At 45.7% G+C, this 25327-nt stretch overlaps 2 protein-coding genes across 5 annotated transcripts in view; both read left to right on the plus strand.

Annotated features, from left to right (window-relative positions):
* The window catches only part of LOC123995066 (protein FAM184A-like), a 137829-nt gene extending 137329 nt beyond the window's left edge, over nucleotides 1-500 (plus strand). For all 4 annotated transcript variants that reach the window (XM_046298357.1, XM_046298361.1, XM_046298360.1 and 1 more), the window contains one exon: nucleotides 2-500. In XM_046298357.1, the coding sequence (XP_046154313.1) occupies nucleotides 2-83 (82 nt within the window). In that variant the 3' untranslated portion in view covers nucleotides 84-500. The remainder of the gene's footprint in view (nucleotide 1) is intronic.
* mcm9 (minichromosome maintenance 9 homologous recombination repair factor) lies at nucleotides 102-23989 on the plus strand. The gene is given in 15 exon segments (XM_046299172.1): nucleotides 102-110; nucleotides 8203-8353; nucleotides 8356-8402; nucleotides 8405-8519; nucleotides 18519-18636; nucleotides 18638-18755; nucleotides 19006-19087; nucleotides 19600-19797; nucleotides 19953-20053; nucleotides 20055-20079; nucleotides 21809-21910; nucleotides 22004-22138; nucleotides 23111-23166; nucleotides 23168-23263; nucleotides 23903-23989. Coding segments are annotated over 15 exon segments (1440 nt in total).
* The last annotated feature ends 1338 nt before the right edge of the window (nucleotides 23990-25327 follow it).

The following is a 25327-nucleotide window of genomic DNA, read 5'->3' on the forward strand; positions in this document are numbered from 1 at the left end:
GCCCTCCTGAGACAGAAGAGTCACCTGTAGGATCCCCCGACCACCAGCGCCAGGAGTGGTTCGCCCAGTACTTCACTTTCTGACTTTTGCAACTCGAGAGCATGTCAACCGTAGGAAACGAAAAATACAACAAACAAAAAAAAGAACATTATTTAATGATCTCCATCTCATTCTGTTGATTACTTCACCGTGAACAGGTTCCTTGTTTGTACAGTGCCGATGAGTATGTTTGACGTTTTCTTTTCTGCAGTTTCTAAAGAGTGATGCATATGCTGCTACAGTAAATTGTCCTCTCTCTGTACCTTATTTTAGAATGGCACCATAGCGAGAGTTTGTTACAGACGCATAACCAATTTTGGTAGAATTAAACTGTTTGTATGGTTGTCTCAACACAGATATAATGATGTCTCACCAATTTTAAAAATAAATTGCATATTTTATATTTATATTATACTATGTATGCTTAACTAATAAATAATTATTGTGACATTTAATCATGATATGTGTGCTGTCTTTTTTGGGGGGGCCTTTCAATTTATGGAGGATTTGTACCATAAAGTGCTGTGCCATAGAATCCCAACTTCTGCAGAAAATATTTAATTATAAGGTGTTTGAATGAACTCCATTGTGTTTTGAAATTGTGTTTTACACTGTTTTAGGTCAAAGTATGTACAGGTATTTACTGTGTCTGTGTTTAGGTCTGGTTCAGGTGAATTTCTCTGGTCCTGTTGTGGCATGTGATAGCCTTGCAGCTGCACATTTATTTTGGATAGACATAGACGCTAACAAATCAGAAAATATAAGGGGTTCCTGCCATAAAAGCAATTTCAGATTATTTTGACCCACATAAAAAACAACATGTTTTCTACTGAATCATTGTGGATTTAAATACAGCATTTACTTCATAGTGAGTATTTTAAGACAAGTGCCATGATGTTTCTTTCGTGTTATAGTTTTGAACACCCCTGTGGGAGTACTGAATGTGTGAATCCAGAGGAAAGTTCTTAAAGGTCATGGGCTAGAAGGGATCCAGCTTTTGTCAAGTTAATGTCAGATTTGACTTTTCATAGCAGGTTCAAAGACCTTACGCAGCAGGTTAGGATAATTAATGTAGCTTGTTTGGAGAATTAGGTTAAGGTTAGGAAAACAGTTGGGGTTAGCTTAAATATATATTGGCAAACTTTTGAGGGTAAAACTGACCGGTAGTGCACGGAAGGGCAGCATTACCGGGGGAATCCGAGACAGTATTCTAAAACTTTTGACCGGTAGTGTGTTATATATATATAAATTGGGGTGACAGGCAGCCTAGTGGTTAGAGCGTTGAGACATTAACCGAAGGGTTGCTGGATCGAATCCCCAAGCTGACAAGGTAAAAATCTGGACTATTTCAAGAACTTTGAAAGTTATTCAAGCGCATTCGCAAAAACCATCAAGAGCTATGATGAAACTGGCTCTCATGAGATCCGCCACAGGAATGGAAGACCCAGAGTTACTCCTTCTGCAGAGGATAAGTTCAATTAGGTTACCAGCCTTAGAAATTGCAGCCCAAATAAATGCTTCACAGAGCTCAAGGAATAGACACATCTCAACATCAACTGTTCAGAGGAGACTGTGTGAATCAGGCCTTCATGGTCGAATTGCTGCAAAGAAACCAGTTCTAAAGGACACCAATAATAAGAAGAGACTTGCTTGGGACAAGAAACATGAGCAATGTCCTTTGGTCTGGAGTCCAAATTGGAGATTTCATTAGTGTCACGTCCTGACCTTAGTTCCTTTTTTTATGTCTCTGTTTTAGTTTGGTTGGGGTGGGCATTCTAGGTTTTTTGTTCTAGGTTTTGTATTTCTGTGTTTGGCCTGGTATGGTTCCTAATCAGAGGCAGCTGTCGATCGTTGTCTCTGATTGAGAACCATACTGCCTGTTTTCCCACTATGATTTGAGGGCAGTTATTTTTCGTTTCAGTGTTTTCACCATACGGGACTGTTTCGGTTTTCCTTTATTCTCTTGTTCTTTTTGTATTCAGTGTTCAGTTTATTAAAGGCATCATGAACACTTACCACGCTGTGCTTTGGTCTACTCCTTCTTCCACCAACGACAATCATTACAATTAGGCTGCTCTCTGTAGTTATTTGCCTCAGTATATTTCATGATGTGTAACAGGGCAATGATGTGACCAATCTGTGATTCCGGGCATTATTATTTAGTAAGCATAATAAAGACCATTTCCAGCGGTGGTAATATCTGTCATGCAGGTGAAAGAGGACCCAAAAGCGACTTGGCGAAAACAGAGTCTTTAATCCAGTAAAGTAAATACAAACAAAAAAAACACAACTTTCACTCGATATGACGAGGACAAACTGGAGACTCGAACTTGAACAGCAGGTGAACAGCAGGTTGCCTCGGGAAGGCACTTGAACCAGACAGACTCAGACACCTGCTCACCACGCAGCATCTGAGGAAAACACGACACGACAGGGCGATACACAAACACAGCACGGTGAATACTAAACAAGGAACCGACAGGACAGGAACGGAACACAAAGGAAGAAATAGGGACTCTAATCAGGGGAAAGGATCGGGAACAGGTGTGGGAAGACTAAATGATTGATTAGGGGAATAGGAACAGCTGGGAGCAGGAACGGAACGATAGAGAGAAGAGAGAGCGAGAGAGTGAGAGAGGGAGGGGGAGAGAGAGGGATAGAAAGAGGGAAAGAACCTAATAAGACCAGCAGAGGGAAACGAATAGAATGGGAAGCACAGGGACAAGACAAGATAATAAATGACAAAACATGACAGTACCCCCCACTCACCGAGCGCCTCCTGGCGCACTCGAGGAGGAATCCTGGCGGCAACGGAGGAAATCATCGATGAGTGAACGGTCCAGCACGTCCCGAGACGGAACCCAACTCCTCTCCTCAGGACCGTAACCCTCCCAATCCACTAAGTATTGGTGACCCCGTCCCCGAGAACGCATGTCCATGATCTTATGTACCTTGTAAATAGGTGCGCTCTCGACAAGGACGGGAGGGGGAGGGAAGACGAACGGGGGTGCGAAGAAAGGGCTTGACACAGGAGACATGGAAGACAGGATGGACGCGACGAAGATGTCGCGGAAGAAGCAGTCGCACAGCGACAGGATTGACGACCTGGGAGACACGGAACGGACCAATGAACCGCGGAGTCAACTTACGAGAAGCTGTCGTAAGAGGAAGGTTGCGAGTGGAAAGCCACACTCTCTGGCCGCAACAATACCTTGGACTCTTAATCCTGCGTTTATTGGCGGCTCTCACAGTCTGTGCCCTGTAACGGCAAAGTGCAGACCTCACCCTCCTCCAGGTGCGCTCACAACGTTGGACAAACGCTTGAGCGGAGGGAACGCTGGACTCGGCAAGCTGGGATGAGAACAGAGGAGGCTGGTAACCCAGACTACTCTGAAACGGAGATAACCCGGTAGCAGACGAAGGAAGCGAATTGTGAGCGTATTCTGCCCAGGGGAGCTGTTCTGCCCAAGACGCAGGGTTTCTGAAAGAAAGGCTGCGTAGTATGCGACCAATCGTCTGATTGGCCCTCTCTGCTTGACCGTTAGACTGGGGATGAAACCCGGAAGAGAGACTGACGGACGCACCAATCAAACGACAGAACTCCCTCCAAAACTGTGACGTGAATTGCGGGCCTCTGTCTGAAACGGCGTCTAACGGGAGGCCATGAATTCTGAATACATTCTCGATAATGATTTGTGCCGTCTCCTTAGCGGAAGGAAGTTTAGCGAGGGGAATGAAATGTGCCGCCTTAGAGAACCTATCGACAAACGTAAGAATCACAGTCTTCCCCGCAGACAAAGGCAGACCGGTAATGAAGTCTAGGGCGATGTGAGACCATGGTCGAGAAGGAATGGGAGCGGTCTGAGACGACCGGCAGGAGGAGAGTTACCCGACTTAGTCTGCGCGCAGTCCGAACAAGCAGCCACGAAACGGCGCGTGTCACGCTCCTGAGTCGGCCACCAAAAGCGCTGGCGAATAGACGCAAGAGTGCCTCGAACACCGGGATGACCAGCTAACTTGGCAGAGTGAGCCCACTGAAGAACAGCCAGACGAGTGGAAACAGGAACGAAAAGGAGGTTACTAGGACAAGCGCGCGGCGACGCAGTGTGCGTGAGTGCTTGCTTAACCTGTCTTTCAATTCCCCAGACTGTTAACCCGACAACACGCCCATAAGGAAGAATCCCCTCGGGATCAGTAGAAGCCACAGAAGAACTAAACAGACGGGATAAGGCATCAGGCTTGGTGTTCTTGCTACCCGGACGGTAAGAAATCACAAACTCGAAACGAGCGAAAAACAACGCCCAACGAGCTTGACGGGCATTAAGTCGTTTGGCAGAACGGATGTACTCAAGGTTCTTATGGTCTGTCCAAACGACAAAAGGAACGGTCGCCCCCTCCAACCACTGTCGCCATTCGCCTAGGGCTAAGCGGATGGCGAGCAGTTCACGGTTACCCACATCATAGTTGCGCTCAGATGGCGACAGGCGATGAGAAAAATAAGCGCAAGGATGAACCTTATCGTCAGACTGGAAGCGCTGGGATAGAATGGCTCCCACGCCTACCTCTGAAGCGTCAACCTCGACAATGAATTGTCTAGTGACGTCAGGAGTAACGAGGATAGGAGCGGACGTAAAACGTTCTTTTAGAAGATCAAAAGCTCCCTGGGCGGAACCGGACCACTTAAAACACGTCTTGACAGAAGTAAGAGCTGTGAGAGGGGCAGCAACTTGACCGAAATTACGAATGAAACGCCGATAGAAATTAGCGAAACCTAAAAAGCGCTGCAACTCGACACGTGACCTTGGAACGGGCCAATCACTGACAGCTTGGACCTTAGCGGAATCCATCTGAATGCCTTCAGCGGAAATAACGGAACCGAGAAAAGTAACGGAGGAGACATGAAAAGAGCACTTCTCAGACTTTACGTAGAGACAATTCTCTAAAAGGCGCTGTAGGACACGTCGAACGTGCTGAACATGAATCTCGAGTGACGGAGAAAAAATCAGGATATCGTCAAGATAGACAAAAACAAAGATGTTCAGCATGTCTCTCAGAACATCATTAACTAATGCCTGAAAAACAGCTGGCGCATTGGCGAGACCAAACGGCAGAACCCGGTACTCAAAATGCCCTAACGGAGTGTTAAACGCCGTTTTCCACTCGTCCCCCTCTCTGATGCGCACGAGATGGTAAGCGTTACGAAGGTCCAACTTAGTAAAGCACCTGGCTCCCTGCAGAATCTCGAATGCTGATGACATAAGGGGAAGCGGATAACGATTCTTAACCGTTATGTCATTCAGCCCTCGATAATCCACGCAGGGGCGCAGAGTACCGTCCTTCTTCTTAACAAAAAGAACCCCGCCCCGGCCGGAGAGGAAGAAGGCACTATGGTACCGGCGTCAAGAGACACAGACAAATAATCCTCGAGAGCCTTACGTTCGGGAGCCGACAGAGAGTATAGTCTACCCCGAGAAGGAGTGGTCCCCGGAAGGAGATCAATACTACAATCATACGACCGGTGAGGAGGAAGGGAGTTGGCTCGGGACCGACTGAAGACCGTGCGCAGATCATGATATTCCTCCGGCACTCCTGTCAAATCGCCAGGTTCCTCCTGAGAAGTAGGGACAGAAGAAACGGGAGGGATGGCAGACATTAAACACTTCACATGACAAGAAACGTTCCAGGATAGGATAGAATTACTAGACCAATTAATAGAAGGATTATGACATACTAGCCAGGGATGACCCAAAACAACAGGTGTAAACGGTGAACGAAAAATCAAAAAAGAAATAGTCTCACTGTGGTTACCAGATACTGTGAGGGTTAAAGGTAGTGTCTCAAATCTGATACTGGGAAGATGACTACCATCTAAGGCGAACATGGGCGTAGGCTTATCTAACTCTCTGAAAGGAATGTCATGTTTCCGAACCCATGCTTCGTCCATGAAACAACCCTCAGCCCCAGAGTCTATCAAGGCACTACATGTAGCACCCGAACCGGTCCAGCGTAGATGGACCGACAAAGTAGTACAGGATTTTGATGGAGAGACTTGAGTAGTTGCGCTCACCTGTAGCCCTCCGCTTACAGATGAGCTCTGGCCTTTTACTGGACATGAATTAACAAAATGTCCAGCAACTCCGCAATAGAGGCACAGGCGGTTGGTGATCCTCCGTTCCCTCTCCTTAGTCGAGATGCGAATCCCTCCCAGCTGCATGGGCTCAGACTCTGAGCCAGAGGAGGGAGATGGTTGCGATGCGGAGCAGGGAAACACCGTTGATGCGAGCTCTCTTCCACGAGCCCGGTGACGAAGATCTACCCGTCGTTCTATGCGGATGGCGAGAGCAATCAAAGAGTCCACATCTGAAGGAACCTCCCGGGAGAGAATCTCATCCTTAACCACTGCGTGGAGTCCTCCAGAAAACGAGCGAGCAGCGCCGGCTCGTTCCACTCACTAGAGGCAGCAAGAGTGCGAAACTCAATAGAATAATCCGTTATGGACCGTTCACCTTGGCATAAGGAAGCCAGGGCCCTAGAAGCCTCCCTACCAAAAACTGAACGGTCAAAAACCCGAATCATCTCCTCTTTAAAGTTCTGGAACTTGTTAGAGCAATCAGCCCTTGCCTCCCAGATAGCTGTGCCCCATTCTCGAGCCCGGCCAGTAAGGAGTGAAATGACGTAAGCAACCCGAGCTCTCTCTCTAGAGTATGTGTTGGGTTGGAGAGAGAACACAATCTCACACTGCGTGAGAAAGGAGCGGCACTCAGTGGGCTGCCCGGAGTAGCAAGGTGGGTTATTAACCCTAGGTTCTGGAGGCTCGACAGGCCAGGAAGTAACAGGTGGCACGAGACGTAGACTCTGGAACTGTCCAGAGAGGTCGGAAACCTGAGCGGCCAGGTTCTCCACGGCATGGCGAGCAGCAGACAATTCCTGCTCGTGTCTGCCGAGCATGGCTCCTTGGATCTCGACGGCAGTGTAACGAGCGTCTGAAGTCGCTGGGTCCATTCCTTGGTCGGTTCCTTCTGTCATGCAGGTGAAAGAGGACCCAAAAGCGACTTGGCGAAAACAGAGTCTTTAATCCAGTAAAGTAAATACAAACAAAAAAACACAACTTTCACTCGATATGACGAGGACAAACTGGAGACTCGAACTTGAACAGCAGGTGAACAGCAGGTTGCCTCGGGAAGGCACTTGAACCAGACAGACTCAGACACCTGCTCACCACGCAGCATCTGAGGAAAACACGACACGACAGGGCGATACACAAACACAGCACGGTGAATACTAAACAAGGAACCGACAGGACAGGAACGGAACACAAAGGAAGAAATAGGGACTCTAATCAGGGGAAAGGATCGGGAACAGGTGTGGGAAGACTAAATGATTGATTAGGGGAATAGGAACAGCTGGGAGCAGGAACGGAACGATAGAGAGAAGAGAGAGCGAGAGAGTGAGAGAGGGAGGGGGAGAGAGAGGGATAGAAAGAGGGAAAGAACCTAATAAGACCAGCAGAGGGAAACGAATAGAATGGGAAGCACAGGGACAAGACAAGATAATAAATGACAAAACATGACAATATCACTAGTAGCTGATCCGTCGTCGGTATAGGGGAATCATTTTTATGTCATTTTTATGTTCATGTGAGATTTAAATGGAGGAAGCTGATCAAAGAGCAGCGCTGCTTTTCTTTCGATCCTATCAGTATCGACACAGGATCTAACGACACACTTAGTCTCTTTAACGCCTCTCTTCTCTGTGTTTTGGGATCTTCGGCCATTACATTCATCCCTCTAGAGGAATTATCTTCCGGCTTTGTTTAGTGACTTATTTCAATATATTTTTGTAACTCACCAAAGTTGTTAGTGTTGACAAACACGTCTCTGCATCCACCAGTTGTTTCTCCAGAATAGAACACACAAACTCTGGTCCACGCGCATTTGTCTGACGCGAATACATCTCCTAGCGTACAGAACTGACGCATTCGTGTTAGCCGGACATACTATCACCAACCTGATAGATTACTGTCCACATTTGCCTCTACTACCAATTTCACCATCAGTTTACTAGCCAGACACTACAGGGTCTATATGAGATGTCATCTGGCTGCATAGATCATTGCATACATTACACAGCTTATTACATTTAAAACATATTCCACCCCTGCAGATCCATGATGTTGATAAACCTGAGCTGGTAGCTCTGATAGGGCAAGTGTTTGAGTCGTATGTAACAGAGCACCACACGACTGACATTATGCAGATCCTTCTGGCGCTTGATGAAGATGCTCACTACTCGGTGGTCAGCAACACCATGACGCTATAACCAACATGGAGGTGGGAGACTACTTTAACGCCTACCCCAGCGAGGGGTAGACGTCAACATCTTCAACAACGCCCTTCACAGAGCTGCCAAGACGGTGTCAGTGAACTCAACACAGCAAGGCTGCCACAAGGTCAAACACCACCTGCATGCCCGAATCACAGGTAAGAGGCCCTTAACATAGAGATCCAATTATATTAGTAGAGGGACTATATTATAGACCCTCAAAGTTCCAGAATGGGGTGAAAATGGCAGCCATATTGGTCAGTGCAAAATCCAAACCAGCAAGAGCTATGTTTGGCAGCAAAACAGTTAATTCAGTCTCATTTACTGCCTTGAAAAAAGCATAGCTGATATGGCTGACTTGCTTAAACAAATGTGGTTTCTTCTGACAATTGAGATGAACAAACTATGGCATAAGGGGACAATGAGTGGATAAGAGGCTATCCGTAATTTTGATTAAGACATTAATGAGCGAGCGAGGATGGACGTAGTCAATGTTCAGCACTTTTGAAATGTACAGCGATAGAATTCAGAACGTGGGCCGTTCTTACAGTATTCTCCCTGTACACCGTAGGATAAATAAAGGGGGATATAAGCAGACAATAAAAGCTCTTACAATATCCGATGATGGCATTTCTCTAAAACAAGCTATAGGCTAAATAAATGTGCACCGCCAAGTCAGAACAGTAGGCTAAGTTATTAGGGGTAAAGGGAGCAAATTATTAGGGTGAGGCACATGAACAGTTTACTGCACAACATACACTTAGTATTGCTTTCTTAGCTACCGTATACAGTGCATTTGGAAAGTATTCAGACCCTTTGACTTTTTCCACATTTTCTTACGTTACACTCTTTTTGCATTAACTATTTTGACTCATTACTTAAGCTGCTGCTATTATTTATTATGTATCCTGTTCACTAGTCCCTTTATTCCTAGTTTAATGTACAGTTCATTCAGAAAGTATTCAGACCCCTTTTTTTTAAATTGTTACGTTACCGCCTTATTCTAAAATGGATTAAATGAAAATAACATATTAATCAATCTACACACTATACCCCATAATGACAAAGCGAAAACAGGTTTTCATATTGTTTTGCAAATGTATTTTTTTTAAATTACAGAAATACTTTATTTACATATGTTCTCACTCTTTGCCCTGAGACTCTGAATTAAGCTCAGGTGCATCCTGTTTCCATTGATCATCCTTGAGATGTTTCTACAACTTGATTGGAGTACACCTGTTGTAAATTCAATTGATTTGTCACGTGCGTTGAAATGAGTGGACCAAGGCGCAGCGTGCGTAGAGTTCCACATATTTTAATAAATCTAAACTCACCAAACAAACACAAACGAAACGTGACGTTCTGGGCTGCTCACAGGCAGCTACACAAAAACAAGATCCCACAATCTAAGGTGGGAAAAAGGGCTGCCTAAGTATGATCCCCAATCAGAGACAACGATAAACTGATTGGGAACCATACTAGGGCCACAAAGAAGTAGAAACATAGATTTGCCCACCCATGTCACACCTTGACCTAACAAAATAGAGAATAAACAAGGCTCTCTAAGGTCAGGGCGTGACATGATGTCTATATAAGGTCCCAAAGTTGACAGTGCATGTCAGAGCAAAAACTGAGCCATGAGGTTGAAGGAATTGTCCGTAGAGCTCCAAAAACAGGATTGTGTTGAAGCACAGATCTGCAACATTGAAGGTCTCTGTAACGACGTTCGTCTTAATGACGTTCGTCTTAACGACGTTCGTCTGTTGAATGAAGAGAGTCAGACCGAAATGCAGCGTGTAGGTTATTCATGACTTTAATGAAGGAATTGCGGTACATGAAATAACTGAAATACGAAAACAACTAACGGAACGTGAAACTAATTACAGCCTATCTGGTGACTACAACACAGAGACAGGAACAAACACCCACAAAATACAACGCGAACTCAGGCTACCTAAATACGGTTCCCAATCCGAGACAACGAGAATCACCTGACTCCAATTGAGAATCGCCTCAGGCAGCCAAGCCTAACTAGACACACCCCTAATCATACACAATCCCAATTAATACAAACCCCAATACGAAACACAACATATAAACCCATGTCACACCCTGGCCTACCCAAACAATTACCAAAAACACAAAATACAATGACCAAGGCGTGACAGAACCCCCCCCCCTAAGGTGCGGACTCCCGGACGCACCTCAAGAGCATAGGGAGGGTCCGGGTGGGCGTCTGTCCATGGTGGCGGTTCTGGCTCGGGACGTGGACCCCACTCCATTAATGTCCTATTTCCTCCCCTTCGCGTCCTTTGATAATCCACCTTCTCCGCCGACCATGGCCTAATAGTCCTCACCCAGATCCCCACATAACTGAGAAGTAGCTTGTGACAGAGGGGCATCTCAGGACAGAGGGGCATCTCAGGACAGAGGGGCAGCCCGGGACAGAGGGGCAGCCCGGGACAGAGGGGCAGCCCGGGACAGAGGGGCAGCCCGGGACAGAGGGGCAGCCCGGGACAGAGGGGCAGCTCGGGACCGAAGCAGCCCGGTACTGAGAGGAAGCCCAGTACTGAGAGGAAGCCCAGTACTGAGAGGAAGCTCAGGCAGGTAGTAGGCTCCGGTAAATCCTGGCTGGCTGGTGGAACTGGATGATTCAGGTTGTCTGGCCGATCTGACGGATCTTGGCAGACTGGCACTTCTGGCGGATCCTGGCAGACTGGCGACGCTGGGCCGACTGGCGGCGCTGGGCAGACTGGCAGCGCTGGGCAGACTGGCGGCGCTGGGCAGACTGGGAGCACTGGCCGCGCTGGGCAGACTGGGAGCACTGGCCGCGCTGGGCAGACTGGGAGCACTGGCCGCGCTGGGCCGACTGGGAGCACTGGCGGCGCTGGGCCGACTGGGAGCACTGGCGGCGCTGGGCAGACTGGAGACTCCGGCAGAGCTGGGCAGACTGGGAGCACTGGCCGCGCTGGGCAGACTGGGAGCACTGGCCGCGCTGGGCAGACTGGGAGCACTGGCCACGCTGGGCAGACTGGGAGCACTGGCCACGCTGGGCAGACTGGGAGCACTGGCCGCGCTGGGCCGACTGGGAGCACTGGCCGCGCTGGGCCAACTGGGAGCACTGGCGGCGCTAGGCAGACTGGAGACTCCAACAGCGCAGGAGAGGAGAAAAGCGCTGGCTGCGCTGAACCTGCGAGGCGCACTGGAGGCCTGGTACGTGGTGCTGGAACTGGTGGTACTGGCGCTAGGACACGCATAGGAAGCCTGGTGCGGGGAGCTGCTACCGGAGGACTGGTGTGTAGAGGTGGCTCTGGATAGACCGGACCGTGCAGGCGCACTGGAGCTCTTGAGCACCGAGCCTGCCCAAGCTTACCTGGCTCGATGCCCACTCTAGCCCGGCCAATAGGAAGGGCTGGTATCTGCCGCAGCTGGCTCAGCACCCGCACTGGAAACACCGTGCGCTCCATAGCATAACACGGTGCCTGCCCGGTCTCTCTAGCCCAACGGTGAGCACAGGGAGTATGCGCAGGTCTCCTACCTGGCATAACTATTCTCCCTTCTAGCCCCCCCCCCAATAATTTTTGGGGGCTGTTTTTCCGGTTTCCAACTGCGTCGCCATGCTGCCTCCTCATACCTGCGCCTCTCCGCTTTATCTGCGTCTATTTCATCCTTGGGACGGCGATATTCTCCCGGCTGCGCCCAGGGTCCTTTACCGTCTAATATCATCTCCCAAGACCAGAAGTCCTCATATTGCTGCTCCTCACAATTAACAGGGAGAGTAGGCTCAGGTCTGACTCCTGACTCAGCCACTCTCTCTCTGCGCTCTCCCCCGTTACTTTCGGTTTTCGCTCTGCATCGCCGTGTTTTCCTCTTAGACTCCATTAGCTTGTAGCCCTCTTCGCACTGATGAAGCGAATCCCAGGCGGGCTCCTGCACTCGCTCTGGGTCGGCCGCCCACCTGTCGATTTCTTCCCACGTAGTATACTCCATGCTTCTGCTGTCCATAACGTCGTCCTTTAGGTCCTGCCAGTTCACACGCTGCTCGGTCTGTGAGTGGTGGGTGTTTCTGTAACGACGTTCGTCTGTTGAATGAAGAGAGTCAGACCGAAATGCAGCATGTAGGTTATTCATGACTTTAATGAAGGAATTGCGGTACATGAAATAACTGAAATACGAAAACAACAAACGGAACGTGAAACTAATTACAGCCTATCTGGTGACTACAACACAGAGACAGGAACAAACACCCACAAAATACAACGCGAACTCAGGCTACCTAAATACGGTTCCCAATCCGAGACAACGAGAATCACCTGATTCCAATTGAGAATCGCCTCAGGCAGCCAAGCCTAACTAGACACACCCCTAATCATACACAATCCCAATACGAAACACAACATATAAACCCATGTCACACCCTGGCATACCCAAACAATTACCAAAAACACAAAATACAATGACCAAGACGTGACAGTCCCCAAGAACGCAGTGGCCTCCATCATTCTTAAATGGAAGAAGTTTGGAACAACCAAGACTCTTCCTAGAGCTGGCCGCCCAGCCAAACTGAGCAATCGGGGGAGAAGGGCCTTCCTCACGGAGCTGATCAAGAACCCGATGGTCACTCTGACAGAGCTCCAGAGTTCCTCTGTGGAGATGGGAGAACCTTCCAGAAGGACAAGAATCTCTGCAGCACTCCACCAATCAGGCCTTTGTGGTAGAGTGGCCAGACGGAAGCCACTCCTCAGTAAAAGGCACATGACAGCCTGCATGGAGTTTACCAAAAGACACCTAAAGACTCTCAGACCATGAGAAACAAGATTCTTTGGTCTGATGAAACCAAGATTGAACTCTTTGGCCTGAATGCCAAGCGTCATGTCTGGAGGAAACCAGGCACCATCCCTACGGTGAAACAGGGTGGTGGTAGCATCATGCTGTGGGGTTGTTTTCAGCAGCAGGGACTGGGAGACTAGTCAGGATCAAGGGAAAGATGAACAGAGCAAAGAACAGAGAGATCCTTGATGAAAACCTGATCCAGAGTGCTCAGGACCTCAGACTGTGGCGAAGGTTCACCTTCCAACAGAACAATGACCTAAGCACTCAACCAAGACAACGCAGGAGTGGCTTCGGGACCCTTTCCAACTTGACAGAGCTTTAGAGGATGGGAGAAAGTCCCCAAATACAGGTGTGCCACGCTTGTAGCATCATACCCAAGAAGACCCAAAACTTTAATCGCTACCAAAGGTGCTTCAACAAAGTACTGAGTAAAGGGTCTGAATACTTATGTAAATGTGCTATTTCAGTTTTTTTCTTTAAACATTTGCAAAAATGTATAAAAACCTGTTTTTTCTTTGTCATTATGGGGTATTGTGTGTAGATTGACGAGGAAAAAATATATGTAAATCATTTTAGAATGATTTTAGAAGGCTGTAACATAACCTAAATGTGGAAAATGTCAAGAGGTTTGAATACATTCCGAATGCTCTGCACTCCCTGTCACATTACATAATTTATGCAGCAGCATACAGTACAAGACATTTTTGGACTCACCTTGTTGTGCTGTGTTCATGTGAACAGGAAGGTCGTGCAGAGGTCCTTCGTGTCTTCAAACGTTGTCATTTAAAGTTTTGCATTCTCTGAATTTATGGCGCTTTCAAGACAACTAGGAACTCTGAAAAAAAAATCAAGGTTGAATTATGATGTCAGTGATAGGGGCCCACGTTCCCGACTTGGAATTCCGAGTTGGATGACCGTTCCAAACTTATTTTCCCAGTCGGAGCTTGTTTCTTTCAGAGTTTCCAGTTGACTTGATTTCCCAGTTCCGAATTTCCAGTTGTTTCAAACACAGAAGAAGTCATGCTGGATTGGCAGTGTGGCCAATGTTGAATGTTTATCCTTTTAAGCTTGGAAAAGAGACCCTTAAACCCAGACTTGGACTCACACACTCACTCCACTGAGTAGCAGGCTAGTGATTGCTTTGCAATGCTTGCAGTTAGCCACTGATTCCTTTCAAACCACTCATTACTGAATTTGCGATTTCTACCTTGTTGTGTAATGTTTATGTCCAACGGCCGAAGAACACGATACGTTTTATCTCTAATTTATCTTCATATGACAAGGATTGGAAAGGATTTGACAGTAGATTATCGACTTCCTTCATGATGATTCACCATTCTTTTGTTCTGTTCCACTAATCCGAACAGCAAAATAATGTTCTGAACCGCTTAGAACCAAAACAAAGTACCGGTTTATACATTTTCCTGTGTCAGCCGTCCTAGGTCAACCTCCACACCTAATTACTTTAGCCATTGTGCACTGCAGTCTGGGGTCTTATAATTAGCCAGAGGATGCGCTTCAAAGGGCTCTTGGTGATGTAGCCGTGTGTGATCTGCTGGGGAATGTTACTACTACATGGCAATGTTTAAGGTCAGACCGATATCTTTCTCCTCGGGGTATGCTGGGCTCTTTTGTTGACTCGATGTTTTCAACATGTTGCACGCTCCGAAATACAAAGTATGTCTCTCTGTGGAGAGGGCCGCTGTATGTGGGCTGCATCTTAAATCGGAGTTGTCTAATCTCACTGAGAAAATGGACAGGGCTTCGTGTAAAAGCACTGAAGATGTGGACGTACAATGTGTATGCCATTTAAGATGCTAGATGGAGAGAGATGATATGTTCCGTGAGTCCATGATAGCATTTGGTGGGCTGGAATATTGCATTGGATCCACCATAAAGGCCTATTTTCCTTTTATGTTTTGTCAGCGCGTGGGATGTAAGACGAGCAATGTCACCTATTAAATCATATCCAAAGCCAATTGTATTTGCCACATGTAACGAATACAACGGGTGCAAACCTTACCGTGGAATGCTTCCTGGCAAGCAATGTTCCCTCCAAATGTTTTCATCACTGAGCACATTTCTATTCTGCTGAGTGCAAACTTGAACATTGTGAAAGTTCTGTGCAACTTCCAGGTCGAGTTTACTGTGAACACTGAGGCTGTACCCGATTTAAGTTAGTTTTAACAGTGGTCAAGTAGGCTACTGTGGCTAATTGATCATAATGTAGGCATACCAGAGTGGCCTACCATCAAAAACAATCAAGAAAATGCATCCCATAACATTTTAACATGGTGTTCTATCATTCAGCCTACAGTAGCAGCCCATGTGTGGTGTTCAATGTAGGTCTACATTCCATGAGACCTTTGAAGAAATGCTGCAGGGCTCGACATGAACCTGTTTATCCCCTTGTGACTGAAAATCTTCTTGTTTGATGCATAAAACCACTTTACAAAATAAATTGCTGCATTATTCACATACCATTATTACACAGAATCAGACAAGTTATACTACCCTCTGCCTATTGGCTACTTAGCTTATTCATGCCTATCTCAAAATACAACACTGCCTCTTTAAGACAAAAAAAAAACTCTTTAGCTGTCTCACTTTTCAAAGATGTCAAGAAATGCACACATTTTGTGCTCTTGTAGGAAGCAGTCACGCCCTCCTTGCTGACTACAAATGATCTATAACTGGGCTAATATCTCACTAACTAGCAAAGGATATGAACAAAAGTGCACAAGTTGCTACATGTAGCTCTCACTTTGATCTCAAAACAAACGCAATTTAATCACAACCGTCATGCTGTAAAAACAGTTCAGTTCAAAGTGAATGGCACAGATCCATATATGGCAATGGTCTATTTGCATTTAGGCCTATTCCGGTTCTGATTGGTTATGGCACACGGGTCTGTTTACAGAGTACGGGCCTGAGTCGTGCAGTGTCAATGCAATATAATCCTACACGGATGTGTCCTGCCTACAACAAAATATCTTGCATAGTTCGTATTGCATATTAAATATTGCATAGTTCGTTTTGGTTTCGATACGTTGCATTGAAAGTGGGTAATATTGTGTTGATTCGATCACAATTCCCATAGGAAAGGGAAACATTGATAGTGTTAACTAACATGGAACACTTTAGTTTAATCTCGTACTTCTCTGTGCGGGCTGATATTTGTTCTGCACGGCAGTCCCTGGGAGCTGCGCAGTGGTGGAAAAAGTACTCAGTGTAGACATTTTTAATGTTGTAAATTTACGATTGTAGCTGGAAACAGCGGATTTTTTATGGATAATCTACAATATCTACAGAGGCCCATTATCAGCAACAATCACTCCTGTGTTCCAATGGCATGTTGTGTTAGCTAATCCAAGTTGATCATTTTAAAAGGCTAATTGATCATTAGAAAACCCCTTTTGCAATTATGTTAGTCACAGCTGAAAACTGTTGTCCTGATTAAAGAAGCAATACAACTGGCCTTCTTTAGACTAGTTGAGTATCTGGAGCATCAGGATTTGTGGGTTTGATTACAGGCTCAAAATGGCCAGAAACAAAGTACTTTCCTCTGAAACTCATCAGTCTATTCTTGTTCTGAGAAATGAAGGCTATTCCATGCGGAGAAATTGCCAAGAAACTGAATATCTTGTGCAATACTGTGTACTACTCCCTTCACAGAACAGAGCAAACTGGCTCTAACCAGAATAGAAAGAGGAGTGGGAGGCCCCGGTGGACAACTGAGGAAGAGGACAAGTACTTTAGAGTGTCTAGTTTGAGAAACAGACCCCTCACAAGTCCTCCACTGGCAGCTTCATTAAATAGTACCTGCAAAACACCAGTCTCAACATCAACAGTGAAGCGGCGACTCCGGGATGCTGGCCTTATTTTAGATTCATTCAGACTATTTTTACATTTACATTACATTTAAGTGATTTAGCAGACGCTCTTATCCAGAGCGACTTACAAATTGGTGCATTCACCTTATGACATCCAGTGGAACAACCACTTTACAATAGTGCATCTAAATATTTTAAGGGGGGAGGGGGTGAGAAGGATTACTTTATCCTATCCTAGGTATTCCTTAAAGAGGTGGGGTTTCAAGTGTCTCCGGAAGGTGGTGATTGACTCCGCTGTCCTGGCGTCGTGAGGGAGTTTGTTCCACCATTGGGGAGCCAGAGCAGCGAACAGTTTTGACTGAGCTGAGCGGGAACTGTACTTCCTCAGTGGTAGGGAGGCGAGCAGGCCAGAGGTGGATGAACGCAGTGCCCTTATTTGGGTGTAGGGCCTGATCAGAGCCTGGAGGTACTGAGGTGCCGTTCCCCTCACAGCTCCGTAGGCAAGCACCATGGTCTTGTAGCGGATGCGAGCTTCAACTGGAAGCCAGTGGAGAGAGCGGAGGAGCGGGGTGACGTGAGAGAACTTGGGAAGGTTGAACACTAGACGGGCTGCGGCGTTCTGGATGAGTTGTAGGGGTTTAATGGCACAGGCAGGGAGCCCAGCCAACAGTGAGTTGCAGTAATCCAGACGGGAGATGACAAGTGCCTGGATTAGGACCTGCGCCGCTTCCTGTGTGAGGCAGGGTCGTACTCTGCGGATGTTGTAGAGCATGAACCTACAGGAACGGGCCACCACCTTGATGTTAGTTGAGAATTTTTAGAAGTGTATACTGACTATGTTGTTGCTACGGCGTCTCAATAGGAACAAACAGTAATATTTTACATTTTTAAGCAAAGGTCTTTGAAGGGAGTATGCGAGGCACAGACATTTACTTCGCCTAACTAAGTTCTGCTAGGAGCAAACCAAACCTAATATGCGGGCACTTTTAAGCTACCTGTTAAAATAAAAGATGGCTAAGCTTCTCCCTTAGAACTCTCTCCATTAGGTACTTTTATCCACTGAAAATCAATACTGTAGGCTACTTAACAGATGTACAGCAAGGCAACAACTTGTGCCAGATGTGTAGGCCAAGCATTTTTTCAATCTTCTATGTAGTGTGTTTTATTTGACTCATGCAAGATGTAAGCGATCTCTCCTCAATACAAGAGTGGGTAGAGATCCCCATCTGGTGGTGTATATTGAGCATGACAAGTAATGCTGAACTTGAGCACATGACGGCACACATTTAGTCCCTTGTACTCCAGGGCCTTGGTCACACTGGTGCGGATGACCGTGTCTGTAAGGAACAGGAAGTGACCCGCGTTCCGAGACTTGGGGATGTTGGTGCAGTTGTATTATCAATTTTGATTTCAAGTCTAGTCCAGTGCTCCTTGGTCTATTTGATGTCCATAACCTTAACCTTCTCTGCCGAATGTGTCATGACGCCTCAGATCTTCCTCTGTGTCCAGAGCTCACCAGGGAGAACATCCCCAAGTCTCGGAACGCAGGTCACTTCCTGTTCGTAACAGACACGGTCATCCGCACCAGTGTGACCAAGTCCCTGGAGTACAAGGGACTAAATGTGTGCCGTCATGTGCTCTAAGTGCCGTCATGTGCTCTCCCTGCAAAACGACTTGCCCACCTACTGCCGGATGGAGCTCCCACCTACTGCACCAACCAGGACCTCTGCAACTCCAAGTTCACCTGCCACCAAGTTCACCTACCCAGCAGCTTGCAGGGACTAACCGCAGATTAAGATCCATGACCAGGTGATTGACTGGCTGGGGGACAAGGGGCTGTAGCTCTGTTTTACATATTGTATAACCCTACTGTGGGTTGAAGGTGGAATAGCCTGTTAAATAACATCTGCAAACAGAAATTGTAAGCCTATATTTGATCAGACTGCGGCCCCCTTTCCCTGCTGATCTGGGTGTCCAGGTTCAGGCTGTCTGTGGGCAGTATTCCATGGTGGTCATTCTGGAGGATGATCTGGTGGACAGCTGTAAATCAGGTAACACTGGTCACTATGACTTCACTTCCCACTGGGCACAGATGTCAATTCAATGTCTATTCCACGTTGGTTCAACATAACTTGATTCAACCATTGTGTGCCCAGTGGGTTATCACTATGATGCAGTATTACAGTTGGCGTCACAGTGTGATTTGTTACATAAAGGATGTTGTCATATCATGGGATTTTTTAAAAACAATTATTTGTTTTGCAGAGGTGACATCATTATGTTGCCAGGTAGATTGTGACATCACTGAGTATTGGAATTCCACAGTGTGATGTGTGACCAATGATGTCATAATACTGTATGATATATGGATGTTACATTGGGGTGTCATTTTGTTTATGATAACATCACAATACTGTATGATTGATTGGCTTTCACCCAAGATGAAGTCATAATAGATGAATAGGAGTCTTTTTTAATGAATAGGAATGTTTTTAAAGGGATTAGTGACATCACAATGAATGTTGGGCTGATTTTCTAAAATCTCATTATTGTAATTAAAATTGTCAACAAGACGATGTCACAGTGCATGGAGTAGTTTGTCAGTGATGGAAGCCCCTGTATGAGGGCGCACATTGTGTACTGGATCTAGTGTTGAAAGCCAACTTTATTGAAGTGAACAATGAGCAGACCATGGCAGCTCTGGTCTTAGAGGACATGCAGAAGGAGTTTGACTAGCTCTGGGACAATTGCAAACATGACCCTATAGCTGGTACATAGAAACTAACCTAACTAACTGTTGCCATATAGATGTAAATACTACTTTTACATTTATTTAATAGTCATTATTACATGATAAATACTATGAGATGAGATGGACATGAAGAGTTTATGGAATTTGATTGGTGTTATTTTTCCATTCCGAAGGCAGGAAGCAGATTCTCATGAGTCTGTGCCCACAGGTGTTTGGAATGTACGTAGTTAAGTTATCTGTTGCTATGGTGTTAGCCGGTGGGGTGCAAAGAATTAGATCCCTTTGGAACAAAGGTAAGAGGTATGTATCCTTGTTCTAAACTTGGGCCCATTTCTCTCACATACAGTTGAAGTTGGAAGTTTACATACACCAAATACATTAAACTCAGTTTTTCACAATGCCTGACATTTATTCCTAGTAAAAGATTCCCTGTCTTAGGTCAGTTAGGATCACCACTTTATTTTAAGAATGTGAAATGTCAGAATAATAGTAGAGAGAATGAATTATTCTGCTTTTATTTCTTTCATCACATTTCCAGTGGGTTAGAAGTTTACATACACTCAATTAGTATTTGATAGCATTGCCTATAAATTATTTCACTTCGGTCAAACGCTTCAGGTAGCCTTCCACAAACTTCCCACAATAAGTTAGGTAAATTTTGGCCCATTCCTCCTCACAGAGCTGATGTAACTGGGTCAGGTTTGTAGGCCTCCTTGCTCACACAAGCTTTTTCAGTTCTGCCCACAAATGTTCTGTAGGATTGAGGTCAGGGCTTCGTGATGGCCACTCCAATACCTTGATTTTGTTGTCCTTAAGCCATTTTGCCACCACTTTGAAAGTATGCTTGGGGTCATTGTCCATTTGGAAGACCCATTTGCAACCAAGCGTTAACTTCCTGACTGAAGTCTTGAGATGTTGCTTCAATATATCCACACAATTGTCCTTCGTCATGATGCTAACTATTTTGTGAAGTGCACCAGTCCCTCATGCAGCAATGCACCCCCACAACATGATGCTGATACTCCCGTGCTTCACGGTTGGGATGGTGTTCTTCGGCTTATATCCTCCCCCTTTTTCCTTCACACATAGCTGTCATTATGGCCAAAAAGTTTTATTTTTGTTTCATCAGACCAGAGGACATTTCTCCAAAAAGTATGATCTTTGTCCCCATGTGCAGTTGCAAACCGTAGTCTGTTTTTTTACGGCGGTTTTGGAGCAGTGGCTTCATCCTTGCTGAGCGGCCTTTCAGGTTATGTTGATATAGGACTCATTTTACTGTGGAAATAGATACTTTTGTACCTGTTTCCTCCAGCATCTTCACAAGGTCCTTTGCTGTTGTTCTGGGATTGATTTGCACTTTTCGCACCAAAGTACATTCATCTCTAGGAGACAGAAGGCGTCTCCTTCCTGAGCGGTATGACGGCTGCGTGGTCCCATGGTGTTTATACTTGCGTACTATTGTTTGTACAGATGAATGTGGTATCTTCAGGCATTTGGAAATTGCTCCCAAGGATGAACCAGACTTGTGGAGGTCTCCAATTTTTTTTGCTGAGGTATTGGCTGATTTCTTTTGATTTTCCCATGATGTCAAGCAAAGAGACACTGAGTATGTAGGTAGGCCTTGAAATACATCCACAGGTACACCTCCAATTGACTCAAATTATGTCAATTTGCCTATCAGAAGCTTCTAAAGCCATGACATCATCTTCTGGAATTTCACAAGCTGTTTAAAGGCACAGTCAACTTAGTGTATATAAACTTCTGACCGACTGGAATTGTGATACAGTGAATTATAAGTGAAATAATCTGTCTGTAAACAATTGTTGGGAAAATTACTTGTGTCATGCACAAAGTAGATGTCCTAACTGACTTGCCAAAACTATAATTTGTGGAGTGGTTGAAAAACAAGTTTTAATGACTCCAACCTAAGTGTATGTAAACTTCCGACTTCAACTGTATCTTATATACTGCAAATAACCGTGTCCATGTTAATATCTGATTCTAGATCTGTAATTAGGTCTTTGTTTAGGCGAGTTTCATCTTCTGCAGGTGGGAAAGTTTCTGAATTACGCTGCTAAAATCACTCCCCTCTCAGTCCTCACTGCTGGGATTTTCTCTCCTTCCACAGGTCTGTCTGCTCTCTGCTGGTGCATCTGATACAGTGCACTTTGCTTAGAAGAATCCATGAAATAACCACTTATAGTAGTAAAAAATGCAGTGTGTGTCACGGTGGCAGCCGTGAAGGACTCTTGGGAGTGGCATCTAGAGGCAGGAGCTCTGTTGTTCAACAGCATCAAAGAGCACGACCGCACCACTATCCACGGAACCATGGAGAAGCAGACCATCACTGTGGTCAAGGTGCAGGGTAAAGAAAATACACTTTTTATATGTATATAGTCATAATATCATTCCAGAGGGCGATTCTATAAAGCCTCTTGCTCTACTGCATATAATTCCTATCTTGCACTCAAAATTGTTCTTTACTTCTGTTGTGGGTTGAGAGTTAGACATGTCGAACACGATAATGTCAGTAGGCATTAAAAAGATAAAGACATAATGACACATAATGCGTCTTTCTTTTTCCTTCATTGATTTTTTTGTCGTCTATTTCCCTCTGTATTTCCCTCTGTATTTCCCTCTGTCTTTCCCTCTGTCTTTCCCTCTGTCTTTCCCTCTGTATTTCCCTCTGTATTTCCCTCTGTCTTTCCCTCTGTATTTCCCTCTGTCTTTCCCCTTGTCTTTCCCTCTATCTTTCCCTCTATCTTTCCCTCTGTATTTCCCTCTGTATTTCCCTCTGTATTTCCCTCTGTCTTTCCCTCTGTTTTTCCCTCTTTATTTCCCTCTGTCTTTCCCTCTGTCTTTCCCTCTGTATTTCCTTCTGTCTTTCCCTCTTTATTTCCCTCTGTCTTTCCCTCTGTATTTCCCTCTGTCTTTCCCTCTGTATTTCCCTCTGTATTTCCCTCTGTCTTTCCCTCTGTCTTTCCCTCTGTCTTTCCCTCTTTATTTCCCTTTGTCTTTCCCTCTGTCTTTCCCTCTTTATTTCCCTCTGTATTTCCCTCTGTCTTTCTCTCTGTCTTTCCCTCTTTATTTCCCTTTGTCTTTCCCTCTGTCTTTCCCTCTTTATTTCCCTCTGTATTTCCCTCTGTCTTTCTCTCTGTCTTTCCCTCTGTATTTCCCTCTGTCTTTCTCTCTGTCTTTCCCTCTGTATTTCCCTCTGTCTTTCTCTCTGTCTTTCCCTCTGTCTTTCCCTCTGTCTTTCCCTCTGTATTTCCCTCTGTCTTTCTCTCTGTCTTTCTCTCTGTCTTTCCCTCTGTATTTCCCTCTGTATTTCCCAGCATTGTGTGTAAACTGAACACCGGGACAACCATCTTGGCAGCATCCAACCCTTAAGGGCCAGGAGGACCCCAACGTGCCTGTGTCGGTCAACGTGGCCCTTGCCAGTTCCCTGCTCAGCCGTTTTGACCTGGTCCTTGTCCTACTGGATGTTAGAGATTGATTCAGACCTGGAAAACCAGGTGGTAGGACTCTCCGGCCAATTAATGACATAGGATCAGTTGAAGTACAGAACAGGGATCAAATAAAACCATCTCTCTAGAAGTGGAGTGTAATAGCACTGCTCTTAGTGCCTGAGATATCCACCAATTACAGAGAAGAATCACTGGGATATGATATCGTTAAGGTAAGCTACGCTGCAAATTAGACTTGAGACCTGTCTGATCACTTCCTCGGAAGCCAGCACATGATGATTTGCATAATATAATTCCCACACTACTTGCATGAGGAAGAGCTATGTTGAATAAAAGCCAATGATGTATACTCTCTACGTCATCGCCCCAGTGTAATTGGTGCTCTGTGTCATTATCAAGACGACCACTCAGAGCTGTGGTTACTGAAGGCCGGGTCCTACTCATTAGGGAAAAATGTAGCAAAAAATGTTTTGCAACTGAAAACAATTCTTAATAAACAAGTTCAGGTAGTCCCTTCCTGTTTTCAGTCCTTCTGTCTGGTGACTTGTAAGTAAGCATTTCACGGTAAGATTGTATTCAGCACATGTGACAAATGGAAATTTGATTTGATAATGAATACGACCCTGATAATAATAACGCCTTCATCTGCCCTCCAGGAGCCCTCCAGGAGCTCCCAGACAGTCATAGGAGTCTCTGCATGCAGGAGAGCCTCAGCCGCCTCGCAGAGCGCGGGACAAATATAATATCATTATTTTCCTTCTGCACTCAATTAGGTTTAGTTAATTTACTAAGGTGTTTAGTATTTACTGAAACTGTAATAATTCATATTTAGAATCATATTTATTATACGAATGTTTTATACTATAGTCGTTCATATGTGATCAGACAGCGTATTATGTTTCCCTTGGTCCCTTGCAGCACGTGCCAGGTTGATGTTTCCATGTGGAGGATGCTGTTGTCGAGGTCTCTGTCACGGAGTGCACTGCGCAGCTAGGAAACCGTGATATGACATCACATTTTGCAATTTCATTGAGTGTAATGTCATTAGCCCAACACTTCAGGACACGCATCACATGAAATGGAAATGGAAAGGCAAGTGTCTGGGAGATTGGTTGTGTGTCTGAGCCTTAGGGGGCGCTCTCCTGTCCCCAGTCAGCAGTACCGGACACAGTGTCAGTTCGTTCTGGAGGGACTCCAGCTCCTACACATCCTCAACAAGGAGATGGACAGGCTCTCAAGGTGAGACGATGAGCGCCAGTTATAATTGTGGAGACTCAAAGGACAACGTTTTGTGGTGTATGAACCTATGCAGAACTGGAAAATGGGAAAGCTGTCAAGAGTACGAAATGCCCAGACTAAGCACACACACATACTATTTTCAAACTACACTGAACAAATGATATAAATGCAACATGCAGCAATTTCAAAGGTTTTACTGAGTTACAGTTCATATATGGAAATCCGTCAATGGAAATAAATTCATTAGGTCCTAATCTATGGATTTCACATGACTGGGAATACAGATATGCATCTGTTGGTCACAGATACCTTTCAAGAAAAAAGGTAGGAATGTGGATCAGAAAAGCAGTCAGTATCTGGTGTGACCTTTATTTGCCTCATGCAGCACGACACATCTCCTTCACATAGAGTTGATCAAGCTGTTGATTGTTGCCTGTGGAATGTTGTCCCGCTCATCTTCAATGCCTGTGCGAAGTTGCTGGATATTGGAACTGGAACACGCTGTCATACACATCGATCCAGAGCATCCCAAAGTTGTTCAAGGGATGACATATCTGGTTAGTATGCAGGCCATGGAAGAATTGGGACATTTTGAGCTTCCACAAATTGTGTACAGATCCTTGCGACATGGTATTGTGCATTATCATGCGCAATAAAACCTGGGCTGATGGCGGCGGATGAATGGCATGACAATGGGCCTCAGGATCTCGTCACGGTATTTCTGTGCATTTAAATTGCCATCGATAAAATGCAATTCTGTTCGTTGTCCGTAGCTTAAACCCACCGCCACCACGGGGCACTCTGTTCACAACGTTGACATCAGCAAACTGCTCAACCACACA

Source organism: Oncorhynchus gorbuscha, linkage group LG14, assembly GCF_021184085.1.
Source record: "Oncorhynchus gorbuscha isolate QuinsamMale2020 ecotype Even-year linkage group LG14, OgorEven_v1.0, whole genome shotgun sequence".
Lineage (NCBI taxonomy): Eukaryota > Metazoa > Chordata > Actinopteri > Salmoniformes > Salmonidae > Oncorhynchus > Oncorhynchus gorbuscha.